Raw genomic sequence first — 14,436 nt, 5'->3', positions numbered from 1 at the left:
AAAGCACGACATACTTACCGAGTCTTCCCGTGGCTGTAACTGCTCCCTCGGTTGTATTTCCAGAGCCACTGATTATCCCTCATCCATATTCACTGCTTTCTCTGATTGGCTGCAGTCAGACCCCGCCCCCAGACGGCATCTGTGATTGGTTGGAATCACAGACCCTGTCTGCGCATTTATGTCATGGCAATAAAATAATAAATAAATACAATTGTTGTAGGGTCCCCATCTATTGATACCATCACAGATAAAGTCCACGGCTACAGGCTGCAGCTCTCAGCTGTGCGCTTATCTTGGCTGTGTATCAAAATAAGAGGAACCGTATGCGGCTTTTTAAAAAATTATTTAAATATGTAATTGTAAAAAACGGAGTGCGGTTCCCCCAATTTTGATATCCAGCCAAGATAAAGCCCGACAGCTGGGGGCTGGTATTCTAAGGCTGGGGAAAATTCTTGCTTATTGCCCAAAGTATTTTAAAAATAGCCTGCAACCTCTCAGAACTGTCGCATCCGTCACTTTACCCTCCTCTTCAGGATTGCCCTGGTGCGGTGGCAATTGGGGTAGTAAGAGGTTAATGGCAGCTTACAGTTGCCACTAAACCCTGGATTAGTAATGGGAGGTATCCATGAGACCCCCCATTACTAATCTGTAAGTGAAAAGAAATAAACACAAACACCAAAAAAATCCTTTATTTGAAACAAGATACAAAAAACCCACCCTCTTTCACCCCTTTATTAACCCCCAAAAGACCAGGCCTGACGTAATACAGACGAGGTCCAACAACGATTCCAGCTCTGCTACATCTGAAGGCAAAACGTGCGGCCATAGAACAATGACCGCTTGCTGTGGGCTTTGGGCAGAGACTGAGCCGCACAATTAGCTGTATCATCACTCAGGTTAGATGCAGCCACAGTTGGAGGTTCCCACGGTCCTCCACCTGTGACCGCAGGTAACCTAACCTCAGGTGAACTCAATGAACTCTTACTGAGTTCACAGACCTGCATCTCCTGGCAGAAAACTGCAGGGTTTTGCCAAGAGATGCAGATTTAGTGCTAAAATTTTGACACCATATTTCTGCACCCAATTTACACCTCCTGGCAAAAAAAAAAAGCATCATTACCGAATACGGGATGATGCGGTAGTGATGTGATTTTTTTTTTTTTCCAGGAGGTGTAGATTGGGTGCAGGAATATGGTGTAACAATTTCAGCACCAAATCTGCATCTCATCTGCACCAAAAAAATCCACTAAAATAGTTTTCTTCCAGGAGGTTCAAATTTGGCGCTGAATTGTCTGCACCAGATTTCACCTGCGCAGAGCAGTGTGATCGCCACTGTCTCCATGGCTGCCGCTGTTATCCTGACACTGTTAAGTAGCTGAGTATTTTTGAACCGTGGAATTTGTCTTTTCTTTGTCGCTCCATTGGGAGACCCAGACAATTGGGTGTATAGCTACTGCCTCCGGAGGCCACACAAAGCACTACACTTAAAAGTGTAAGGCCCCTCCCCTTCTGCCTATACACCCCCCGTGGGATCACGGGCTCCTCAGTTTTCATGCTTTGTGCGAAGGAGGTCAGACATCCACGCATAGCTCCACTGTTTAGTCAGCAGCAGCTGCTGACTATGTCGGATGGAAGAAAAGAGGGCCCATACTAGGGCCCCCAGCATGCTCCCTTCTCACCCCACTTTTGTCGGCGGTGTTTGTTAAGGTTGAGGTACCCATTGCGGGTACGGAGGCTGGAGCCCACATGCTGCATCCTTCCCCATCCCCCTTAGGGCTCTGGGTGAAGTGGGATTTTACCGGTCTCCAGGCACTGAGACCGTGCTCCATCCACAGCCCCTGGAAAATCTGCTGGATATGGAGCTGAGTATCGTCAGGGACATGGCCCTGCTACATCAAGGTACTCTGTGTCCCCATACAGACGCAGACACACTGCAGCATTGCTGAGTGTGTTAGTGCGCCGGGGACAACAGCGCGCGCGCTGGTGCCACTACTCACTACAGCTCTGCTGAGTGAGTCTATGTATTGCGAACTGCCGCGCCGGCCGCTGCTGTTAGTTTTAAAAAATGCTGCGGCGCGGCTGGGACTTGTGGTGCGCCGGGGACTTCCGCGCTGGCCGTGCATGTATGACGGCCGCGCTTATTAATCGAGTCCCCGGCTTTTGCGGCCTAGTTTCGTTTCGTTCCCGCCCCCAGGCCTGCCAGTCAGGGGAAGGGCGGGACGCTGTACAGAATGTCAGCGCAGAGGGCTGGAGTCTATTTACATACTCCAGCCCTCACACTGGGCACAGTGGGACACCAGTTTCCCGCACTTTGTCTGCGGCACGCCCACGGTCCGCCCCTCTTCACAGAATGCCGGCAGCCATTCCTGTGGTGCAGTCTGAGCTGGAGAGGGGAGACAGGTTCTGGGAGACCCAGACACGGGATTCTGGCGACCACACACCCGCGTTTGAGCGGGCGGTAAGCGGCACCTCTGGTGCTGACCCCACTTAGTGCCGAAGTGTACATTTGTATTTTTATGCTTGCATGCTATACATTGCACTGTACGGTCGCTAGTGATTCTTGGCTATATACCCTCCTATATTGCTCAGAGGAGACAACAGCATGTCATCCGCAAAAAGCAAGGGTGCCAAGGCACAGGCTTTCTATGCTGCTTGCACCGCATGTGAGGCTACTCTACCTGCAGGTTCCACTGACCCCCACTGTGTGCAGTGCTCGGCCCCTGTGGCAACTGCTCGGCCGGGGCCTCTGCTAGAGGTGACCCAGGGCGAACCACCTGTGAATACTGTCCAGGTGACGGGGACAGAGTTTGCAGTCTTTGCTGATAGATTGTCTGTGACTATGACTAAAATTCTAGAAACTTTGCAGTCTAGACCAGTAACTCAGACCAGGGGCACTGTTGACTCATTGCTCCCTGCTCCCCCTCAATTGGAACAGCTCCGCGCTCCGGGGGTGTCCCATGCATCCCAGGGTGAAGGCTCTGACACGGACGACAGTCCCAGACAGCCTAAGCGAGCTCGCTATGAGCGGCCCTCGACTTCATCACACTGGTCAGGGTCCCAGCAGGAGGACTCTCTGTGTGATGAGGCGGAGGTAGCTGATCAGGATTCTGATCCTGAGACCGCTCTCAATTTGGATACGCCTGATGGTGACGCCATAGTGAATGATCTTATAGCGTCCATCAATAGAATGTTGGATATTTCTCCCCCAGCTCCTCCGGTGGAGGAGTCAGCTTCACAGCAGGAGAAATTCCATTTCAGGTATCCCAAGCGTAAATTAAGTACTTTTCTGGACCATTCTGACTTTAAAGAGGCAGTCCAGAAACACCACGCTTACCCAGATAAGCGTTTCTCCAAACGGATTAAGGATACACGTTATCCCTTTCCCCCTGACGTGGTCAAAGGCTGGACCCAGTGTCCCAAGGTGGATCCCCCTATCTCCAGGCTTGCGGCTAGATCCATAGTTGCAGTGGAGGATGGGGCTGCACTTAAAGATGCCACTGACAGACAGATGGAGCTCTGGTTGAAATCCATCTATGAAGCTATCGGCGCGTCGTTTGCTCCAGCATTCGCAGCCGTATGGGCACTCCAGGCTATTTCAGCTGGTCTTACACAGATTGACACGGTCACACGTACATCTGTTCCCCAGGTGGCATCCTTAACCTCTCAAATGTCTGCATTTGCGTCTTACGCGATTAATGCTGTCCTGGACTCTACGAGCCGTACGGCAGTGGCGTCAGCCAACTCCGTGGTTCTACGCAGGGCCTTATGGTTAAGGGAATGGAAGGCAGATTCTGCGTCCAAAAAGTGCTTAACCAGTCTGCCATTTTCTGGTGATCGACTGTTTGGTGAGCGTTTGGATGAAATCATTAAGCAGTCCAAGGGTAAGGATTCATCCTTACCTCAGCCCAGACAAACCAAACCCCAACAGAGGAGGGGACAGTCGGGGTTTCGGTCCTTTCGAGGCTCGGGCAGGTCCCAATTCTCCTCGTCCAAAAGGACTCAAAAGGATCAGAGGAGCTCAGATTCTTGGCGGGCTCAGTCACGCCCAAAAAAGACAGCCGGAAGACCCGCTACCAAGGCGGCTTCCTCATGACTTTCGGCCTCCTCTCTCCGCATCCTCGGTCGGTGGCAGGCTCTCCCGCTTTGGCGACGTTTGGCTGCCACAGGTCCAAGACCGTTGGGTGAGAGACATTCTGTCCCACGGGTACAGGATAGAGTTCAGTTCTCGTCCTCCAACTCGATTTTTCAGAACGTCTCCGCCTCCCGACCGAGCCGATGCTCTTCTGCAAGTGGTGTGCACTCTAAAGGCAGAAGGAGTGGTGATCCCGGTTCCTCTTCAGGAGCAAGGTCACGGTTTTTACTCCAATTTGTTTGTGGTACCAAAAAAGGACGGATCTTCCGTCCCGTTCTGGACCTAAAACTTCTCAACAAGTACGTGAAAACCAGACGATTCCGGATGGAATCCCTCCGCTCCGTCATCGCCGCAATGTCTCAAGGAGATTTCCTAGCATCAATAGACATCAAGGATGCTTATCTCCACGTGCCGATTGCTCCAGAGCATCAGCGTTTTCTACGCTTCGTGATAGGAGACGATAGGAGCTCTGCCTTTCGGTCTGGCGACAGCCCCACGGGCCTTCACCAAGGTCATGGCAGCAGTAGTAGCAGTCCTGCACTCTCAGGGACACTCTGTGATCCCTTACTTAGACGATCTGCTTGTCAAGGCTCCCTCTCAAGAGGCTTGCCAACACAGCCTGAACGTTGCGCTGGAGACTCTCCAGAGTTTCGGGTGGATCATCAACTTTTCCAAGTCAAATCTGACCCCGACCCAATCGCTAACGTATGGCATGGAGTTTCATACTCTCTCAGCGATAGTGAAGCTTCTGCTGGACAAACAGCGTTCACTACAGACAGGGGTGCGATCTCTCCTTCAAGACCAGTTACACCCCTTGAGACGCCTCATGCACTTCCTAGGGAAGATGGTAGCAGCAATGGAGGCAGTCCCTTTCGCGCAGTTTAATCTGCGTCCACTACAATGGGACATTCTCCGCCAATGGGACGGGAAGTCGACGTCCCTCGACAGGAACGTCTCCCTTTCTCAGGCGGCCAAGGAATCTCTTCAGTGGTGGCTTCTTCCCACCTCTTTGTCAAAGGGAAAGTCCTTCCTACCCCCATCCTGGGCGGTGGTCACGACGGACGCGAGTCTGTCAGGGTGGGGAGCGGTTTTTCTCCACCACAGGGCTCAGGGTACGTGGACTCAGCAAGAGTCCACCCTTCAGATCAATGTTCTGGAAATCAGAGCAGTGTATCTTGCCCTACAAGCCTTCCAGCAGTGGCTGGAAGGCAAGCAGATCCGAATTCAGTCGGACAACTCCACAGCGGTGGCATACATCAACCACCAAGGAGGAACACGCAGTCGGCAAGCCTTCCACGAAGTCCGGCGGATTCTGACGTGGGTGGAAGACACGGCATCCACCATATCCGCAGTTCACATCCCAGGCGTGGACAACTGGGAAGCAGATTTTCTCAGTCGCCAGGGTATGGACGCAGGGGAATGGTCTCTTCACCCGGACGTGTTTCAGGAGATCTGTCGCCGCTGGGGGATGCCGGACGTCGACCTAATGGCGTCCCGGCACAACAACAAGGTCCCAGCTTTCATGGCGCGGTCTCACGATCACCGAGCTCTGGCGGCGGACGCCTTAGTTCAAGATTGGTCGCAGTTCCGGCTACCTTATGTGTTCCCTCCTCTGGCACTGTTGCCCAGAGTGCTGCGCAAGATCAGGTCCGACTGCCACCGCGCCATCCTCGTCGCTCCAGACTGGCCGAGGAGGTCGTGGTACCCGGATCTGTGGCACCTCACGGTCGGCCAACCGTGGGCGCTACCAGACCGACCAGACTTGCTGTCTCAAGGGCCGTTTTTCCATCGGAATTCTGCGGCCCTGAACCTGACTGTGTGGCCATTGAGTCCTGGATCCTAGCGTATTCAGGGTTATCTCAAGAGGTTATTGCCACCATGAGACAGGCTAGAAAACCAACCTCCGCCAAGATCTACCACAGGACGTGGAAGATATTCTTATCTTGGTGTTCTGCTCAGGGATTTCCTCCCTGGCCATTTGCATTGCCTACTTTTCTTTCCTTCCTACAATCCGGTTTGGAAAAAGGTTTGTCGCTAGGCTCCCTTAAAGGACAGGTCTCAGCGCTATCTGTATTTTTTCAGAAGCGCCTAGCACGACTTCCTCAGGTACGCACGTTCCTGCAAGGGGTTTGTCATATCGTCCCTCCTTACAAGCGGCCGTTAGAGCCCTGGGATCTGAACAGGGTTCTAATTGCTCTCCAGAAGCCGCCTTTCGAGCCTATGAGGGATGTTTCCCTTTCTCGCCTTTCACAGAAAGTGACTTTTCTTGTAGCGGTCACCTCTCTTCGGAGAGTGTCCGAGCTAGCAGCGCTGTCATGCAAATCTCCCTTCCTGGTGATTCACCAGGACAAGGTGGTCCTGCGCCCGATTCCGGAGTTTCTCCCTAAGGTGGTATCCCCCTTTCATCTCAATCAGGATATCTCCTTACCTTCTTTGTGTCCTCATCCAGTTCATCAATGTGAAAAGGATTTGCATTTGTTGGATCTAGTGAGAGCACTCAGAATCTACATTTCCCGCACGGCGCCCCTGCGCCGATCGGATGCACTCTTTGTCCTTGTCGCTGGTCAGCGTAAAGGGTCGCAAGCTTCCAAATCCACCTTGGCTCGGTGGATCAAGGAACCAATTTTTGAAGCCTACCGTTCCGCGGGGCTTCCGGTTCCCTCAGGGCTGAAGGCCCATTCTACCAGAGCCGTGGGTGCGTCCTGGGCATTACGGCACCAGGCTACGGCTCAGCAGGTGTGCCAGGCGGCTACCTGGTCGAGTCTGCACACTTTTACCAAGCATTATCAGGTGCATACCTACGCTTCGGCGGACGCCAGCCTAGGTAGACAAGTCCTTCAGGCGGCGGTTGCCCACCTGTAGGAAAGGGCTGTTTTACGGTCCTGTCACGAGGGTTATTTTACCCACCCAGGGACTGCTTTTGGACGTCCCAATTGTCTGGGTCTCCCAATGGAGCGACAAAGAAGAAGGGAATTTTGTTTACTTACCGTAAATTCCTTTTCTTCCAGCTCCAATTGGGAGACCCAGCGCCCGCCCTGTTTTCTTAGGGATTTTTGTTTTTTCGGGTACACATGTTGTTCATGTTGATTGGTTTCAGTTCTCCGATGTTCCTTCGGATTGAATTTGTTTTTAAACCAGTTATTGGCTTTTCTCCTTCTTGCTTTTGCACTAAAACTGAGGAACCCGTGATCCCACGGGGGGTGTATAGGCAGAAGGGGAGGGGCCTTACACTTTTAAGTGTAATGCTTTGTGTGGCCTCCGGAGGCAGTAGCTATACACCCAATTGTCTGGGTCTCCCAATTGGAGCTAGAAGAAAAGGAATTTACGGTAAGTAAACAAAATTCCCTTCTTTTATATTCTGATGACAAATATTGGATGTCTTTTGACCTCACTGACGTGTCTTTTTGTATGCTTTTAAGAGGTTTTACCTTTTGCACTGTTTGCTGTACAATAAAAAATATCTATTTGTTCATATAATTCCTATTTGTTATTTGAATTTTATTACTATGCAGTACTTCAGGTCATTTATAGGTTTATATTATTCTTTGGGACTTCATTAGTACAAGTATAATTAATATAATTGTTATGGATCTTGATATTGATATGTGCTTCAGCAAGGAGAGTTGCCTTACGAGCAATGCTTTTATTATATTATCCAATAGGTAATATTATAATACGATGCTTGTATCCTGCTATAAAATTAGTTGTTGAAGAAATCCAAATATAATACCAAAATAAATATTTATTTTTCCCCCTTATCACCAGGAATGTGCAGTAAGCAGTTATATTCCACAGATCTGCTCTTTACCACCTGGACAGGCGATACTCCAAAGGGAGAAAGTATTCATCCGCCTGTCTCTGAAGGAGCAGCAGGACGCCATGCAGAGACTGAGAGATTTACAGAGGGACGCAGAGTTGAAATGCACCAGTGACCGGAGAAGACAGATGCTAAGGGTAAGTAAGGTGAAGAAAACAGGAAAGACTGAAATTGACAGATGTAAACCTAAAAAAGTATAAAAAATGACAGATGTGACTTGTAAATATCATGTGCATGTGTTCTGTCAGCAGATTTTCGATGTTTAATCTGGATGCAGCATAAAATAGGGCAAGAAAGCCCGATTCCAAGAATGTGTCACTTATTAGGTGGTGTTGTAGTTTCAATATAATCAGTGTTTTATCGACATGAGGTTATCAGTGCCTGACTAGATCTCACATGCACGACATTTAAGCTAATCTGTGTAAACCTGCCCTCACCCCTGATTGGTAGCTTGCTCACAAATCAAAGTCTACACAGAAAGCAGCCAGTCAGGGGTGTGGGTGAGATTATACATCTAAATGAGACAAAACAGGGATTCTATCAAAACTCCCAATAATAAGCAGCCCAGTAAGTGATACATCGCTGGAATGAGGCATTTTTGCCCTATATTATGCTTCTCTCAGATTATATAACTAAAACCTGCTGACAGATTTTCTAACTGTCCTTTTAAACTTAGAGTAACTCAAATGTGTTTTAAAGGCACATGAAATATATGTGTAATAAATATGTAATTTATTTTACTTGGTGTGTATGTTCCTATTCTCCTGATTCTAGAGTACAAGTCCCCCTTCTGCTCTGAAGAGGCAATTTGCATATTTAATTTCCCAGAGAAGCATTGCATGGCATATAAGACTCTTTACACTAGCATGTCGCTCTGCAAAGGCTTGTTAAATGGCCACTTTTGACTTTTAGGATTGCTACTTCCAATAAGTGGCGCTAGAGTTTGTCTTCTTCCTCCCTGAAAAGACAGTTTGAAGAGGGACAATCATCCCGAAACACCGTGTCTGCAAATTGAGGTCCTGATCTGGCATAAATTCTAGGTCATATGAAAAGGCTTGTTAAAGGGCCACTTTTGATTTTTAGGATTGCTACTTCCAATAGGTTGCACTAAAGTTTGTCTCCTTCCTCCCTGAAGAGACAATCTGCACAGGGAGAAACGTTACCCTATTCATACAGCCAAATCACCTCTCTTGCTTTACACCAAGGAAGAACAAAATCCAATAATTCACATCTGCAAATACAAATAGAGATTCTGACTTGGCTTATATCCTAAGCCATGTGGCAAGACTTGTTAACCCCTTCACAACCATTGACATAAGTTTATGTTAGGTTGTGAACCCTTATCCGACCATAAGACGTAAACTTACGTTATGGCGCAAAAGCTGTGCCCACATGATCTCCACTGGGAGCTCAACATAAATTCCACATTTCCTTCCACATTGCTTAAATCCTGTGCAGCACGTAAAGGGTTAATAAGCTTCTTGAATGTAGTTTTGAGCAGCTTGAGGGGTGCAGTTTTTAGAATGGTGTCACTTTTGTATATTTTCCGTCATATAGGGCCCTCGACATCATTTCAAATGTGATGAGGTCCTTAAAATTTGATTTTGTTGGAAAAATTAGAAATTTCTGATAAACTTTTAATCCTTCTAATTTTAGTAAGAAAAAAAAATAATTCAAAGATGGTGCAGATGTAAAGTAGACTTGTGGGAAATGTTAGTTACATCACACAAAATCATTAATAAATATCTGGTTTAAGGGAATAAAAATTTAAAGTTCGAAAATGGTGACATTTTTACACTTTTTTTTGTTAACGTTTTGATATTTTCTTAAATAAACATAAATTATATTGACCACAACTTACCACTGTTATGAAGTGCAATGTGTGACAAAAAGACAGTCTTAAGGCCCCATTACACGCTACGATTTATCTGCCGATATGTCGTCGGGGTCACGGTTTTCGTGACGCACGTCCGTCATCGTTAGCGACATCGTTGCGTGACACCTACCAGTGACTCCGAACAATCGTAAAAATAGCGAAAATTCAGTTTCAAAATATTGTTCGTTGTTTCGAACGCAGCAGACATATTGCTACGTTTGACACCCTGCCAACGGCGAATAACATAGTTAGTGCGTCCATCATCAGCGTTGCGGTCGTGTCGTTACGAGCAATGCCCCACACCTCCTCCGCTCTGTTTGGTGTCATGCCAGGGTGTATGCTATGGACAATTATACAATTATACTCCTCTGTCGTTGCCGGAATCGTTGGGAGGAATGCTGTGTGACGGTATCCACGCGACCGCCTTGGTCAAACAGTATATTGCTGAAGAATGTAGCGTCGTTTGTGAGATGGGTATGTGTGACCGCTACAAAACTACCTATGAGCGATCTCGGCAAATCATAGCAACGATCTGGGCGTGTCACATCGCTAACGAGGTCGCTAGCGATATCGTTGTGTGTAAAGCGGTCTTTAGAGTCACTGGGATATATTGACGCTTTATTACATAATAAAGTGACATTGGTCAGAATTGTCACATTTGGCATGGTCAGGAGGGTGAAAACAGAATGGGGGATGAAGTGGTTAAAGCAGGGTTCCCGAACTCCAGTCCTCGAGGGCCGCCAACAGTGCATGTTTTCAGGATTTCCTTAGCATTTCATGGGTGTTGGAATCATCAACTGTGCAGGTGATTAAATTATCACCTGTGCAATACTAAGGAAATCCTGAAAACATGCACTGTTGGCGGCCCTTGAGGACTGGAATTGGGGACCCATGGGTTAAAGGGTCAATATTGACGTTTCGGATTGCTATTTCCAGAAGGTGGCACTAGAGTTCAAGTATTCTTCCTCTCTTTTAAAGGGAACCTGTCACCACATTTGGCGATTATAAGCTGCGCCCACCACCAGTGAGCTCTTATACACAGCATTCTAGAATACTATATACAAGAACCCAGGCCACATTATAGAATGTAAAAAACACTTTTTTCATACTCACCTAAGGGGCTATCCGGTCCAATGGGTGTTGCTGCTTTCCGGTCTGGCGCCTCCTCTCTGCGGCGATTGCTGTCTTCCTTCTTTTGAGACCCGTGTACGTGACGCCTCCTACATCATGAACACTGGCCGGCATTGAGGTCCTGGTGATAAGTTCACTTTAAGAAGCAATTTGAATACTCCTTATTCTGGCTTTTTTTCCTTCCTGCCTCTGTTTTCTCTTTCTGGCCCTCTCTTTGGTTACCCTATCCTTGTTAGCCAAGGAGGTGTGATCTTCAAGAAGTCACCCACAGAGAAGAGCTAAGGAAAATGTGCCCTTGGTTAAGTAACAGGAAAAAGGAGACATATCTCAGAATGGAGAGCACAAGAACAAAAAAACAACAACGCTAGATTCAGGCGAATAATGGCATTTACACCAGGTTAAAAAAAATGACATATTTCTGGTAAGTGAAGGGGCACCTGTAGAGCCGCACAGGGACCCAAGAGGTAAGGAGAACCATTTCTACCTCCAAAGTAGGTGGCACTGTGCATTCTGACGAGTGATTGGATTGCAGAGGCCGATATATAGTTTTTGCTCAGTTGACCTTTTCTGCGTGTCCTCTCCTTGGAAAGTGACAGGTCGTTTTTAAGTAAACAATAATATAATTATTTTTATCCTCATTTCTACTGTCAATAGAGCCAGAATTTGGTCTTATACAAATGAATATAGATTTACAGTCGCTTCAAAGTACAAAACCATTTTTACAAAGAATAGCAAGGTTATTTACAATTGTGGCTACGTCACCAATATTGTAGATGCTGTACTGCAGTGATGAGCCATACTAGGCTAAAACGGTTGTGAACCTGACCTCCAATATTACATTTACATAGCGAGGATGAAGAAGTGAAGGGGTTAACACCATGCTGCCAGGGTCATAGATCAGACAGAGATAATTAAAGGTGATTTTATTCTACGCGTTTTGGAAGCTATGACTCCTTCTTCAGGACAAACACAAATATCAAATCACAAATATACTTATTCTATGCATTTTGGAGGCTATGCCTTCTTCTTCAGGACAAATCACAAATAATATATATTGGTATATAATTGTTATATTTGTGATTTGTTCTGAAGGAGGAGGCATAACCTGCAAAACGTGTAGAATAAGTATATTTGTGTTTAGTCCTGAAGAAGGATGCATAGCCTCTGAAACATGTCGAATAAAATCACCTTTAATAATCTCTGTCTAATCCATGACCCTGGCAGCATGGTGTTAACCCCTTCACTTCTTCATCCACGCTATATCCATCTTAGGCCCCTTTCACACGTCAGTGATTCTGGTACATATGTGCTTTTTTTTTATACATACCAGAATCACTGACATACGCAGACCCATTATAATCAATGGGTCTGCTCACACATCAGTGATTTTTCACTGAACGTGTCTCCATGCAGCGTACACCCTTGGCCGTGATTCTGCACGGAGACATGTCAGTTTTTGTCTGGCATCACTGATGACCCACGGACCACACTATGGTGTGATCCGTGGGTGATCAGTGAAACACGTACAAGAAATCACAGAGATATTAAATATTAAAAATTTTCAACTTACCTTGCCTGCGATTCGCTGTGCAGCCTCCGCTCTCGGCAGCTCCTGCCTGGATTATGAATATTCATGAGAGCAGGAATAGCCGACCAGGAAGTAGCTGCTGAGAGCGGTGGGCGGACGCTGCAGAGCCGAGGAGTTCAGCACCATGGACAGCAGCAGTGAAGGCAGGTGAGTAATGTCGATATGCAATCACGGGATCACGGATCACGGATTGCACATGGACAACCCACATGTGCCGTGAATCACGGAACACGGAGGGACATGTGCGTGTTTTACACGTCAGTGAAGAACGTCAGTGTTTTTCACTGACGTGTGAAACGGGCCTTACAGTGGCCGAGGTTTTCCAAGCTAATATTGTGGTTGTTTACTGTTCACAACCCATCAAGGTGAGCAATTCCCTGTTTGGCATCCCTTTATCCCACAAGGATAAGACCCCATATTGCGCCTCTTGTCTTTTCAGTAATTTTACATTTACAGACAGAAGTGAATAAATAACTTTATTAATTATTATTTCCATACCTAGTTTCAAGAGCGGCTTTCCATAGCTCGTAATCGGAAATCGGAGTTGGATCTTATGGACATTACACAAAGAAGATCTCCTCAGCTGACCCCAGAACCTTTGGCAGAGGTGAGATGGTGACCGGCAGATAACCGAGCAGTACACATAGTGCATCTGTCTGTGCCGTGTAACATAGCGAGCAGAGATGCCATATATCACACAGAGTCTCCACCTTGCCTCTTGTGCCGGTGACTCTGATTATATGATGCTAAGGGTAAAACAATATTTTACAATTCATCCTTCTAGGACTCACATAATCTCCTTCATTGGTTTCAGATGTTTCTTATATATTGCTTGGCCCATCTGTATTATAAATTTGGGAGTAAAATACAGAACTGTGTAGTATACATCTTATTTGTGCGCTCATTACACCGGCCACGATGTACCCAATAAAGCTTTTATGGAATACTCTATAAATGAGACATAAATCATACCATTAGCATTGCAAGCCTGTGACTAGAACAAATTATTTCTGCTTACAATTCGAGCTATAGGTGGTTATAGATCATCTGCGAGAAGAACATGGCTATCTAACCATTACACTGAGACATTTTACTTTCTAATTACTGTATTTTGCTACGTGTTCGGAAACAGTTGCCAAAACTTTAGATCTACCTTGAAGAAGGTGACTTTTAAAATGTCCCTGTCCTTCCATGTAAAGGCTATATAAAAGCAGGATCCTGGCTCAGTGGTTAGCGCGTGCAGTGCAGGGGTCCTGGGTATCTGCAACGAATTTGTATGTTCTCATCGTGTCTGCCTGGGTTTCCCACCAGAATTTATATTGTGAGACCCAATGGGGACAGAGATGATCACATCTGTAAATCGCTGTGGAATTAATAGCGCTATATAAGTGAGTAAAAATAAATAAATCCTGCTGCCCTCATCACCCACAAGCGATGTCCCAACTCCCATGCTCTATCGTGACCTTCACTCTTTTGGAGCAGGCAGTTCCTCTTCATCAACATTCTGCACTAAAAAGGTTAGACCCTCCTCTTCCTGACTTCCCAGAATCCTTTGCTTCTTGCCGTTGGCTAAGCCGCCTGTAACTGAAGCCTGCCTGCCTATTTGTTCTCTATGCAGTTTGACCGGAGAGACATCCGCATGAATATCGTATGTTCTCCCCGTGATGATGGTTTTTTGCAACAGATACTCTATTTTTCTCCTACGCTACAAAATATACTTAGAGCTTCACAAAGCCGCGCTCCCATTACATTTTTATTCATTAAATGTGTGTATATCTGCATGTAATGTAGTGTGAGTGCAGGGCTGCCACTAGGAATTTCAGGGCCCCATAATGGCAAAATTTCGGGGCCCACTTGAGGCTCCACCCCAGCTCTGCCTCCACCCCAGCTCC

At 47.0% G+C, this 14,436-nt stretch overlaps 1 protein-coding gene across 1 annotated transcript in view; it reads left to right on the top strand.

The window, feature by feature from the left end:
- LOC142301592 (uncharacterized) overlaps positions 1-14,436 on the top strand; it is a 118,884-nt gene that overhangs the window by 77,009 nt on the left and 27,439 nt on the right. The window contains exons 17-18 of the mRNA XM_075342619.1: positions 7,898-8,086; positions 13,047-13,151. Of these exons, the coding sequence (XP_075198734.1) occupies positions 7,898-8,086; positions 13,047-13,151 (294 nt within the window). The remainder of the gene's footprint in view (positions 1-7,897; positions 8,087-13,046; positions 13,152-14,436) is intronic.

The sequence above is a fragment of the Anomaloglossus baeobatrachus genome, chromosome 4, assembly GCF_048569485.1.
Source record: "Anomaloglossus baeobatrachus isolate aAnoBae1 chromosome 4, aAnoBae1.hap1, whole genome shotgun sequence".
NCBI classification, from domain to species: Eukaryota; Metazoa; Chordata; class Amphibia; order Anura; family Aromobatidae; genus Anomaloglossus; species Anomaloglossus baeobatrachus.
Note: the sequence above shows the minus strand (reverse complement) of the source record. Positions and strands in the feature narration are given on the sequence as shown.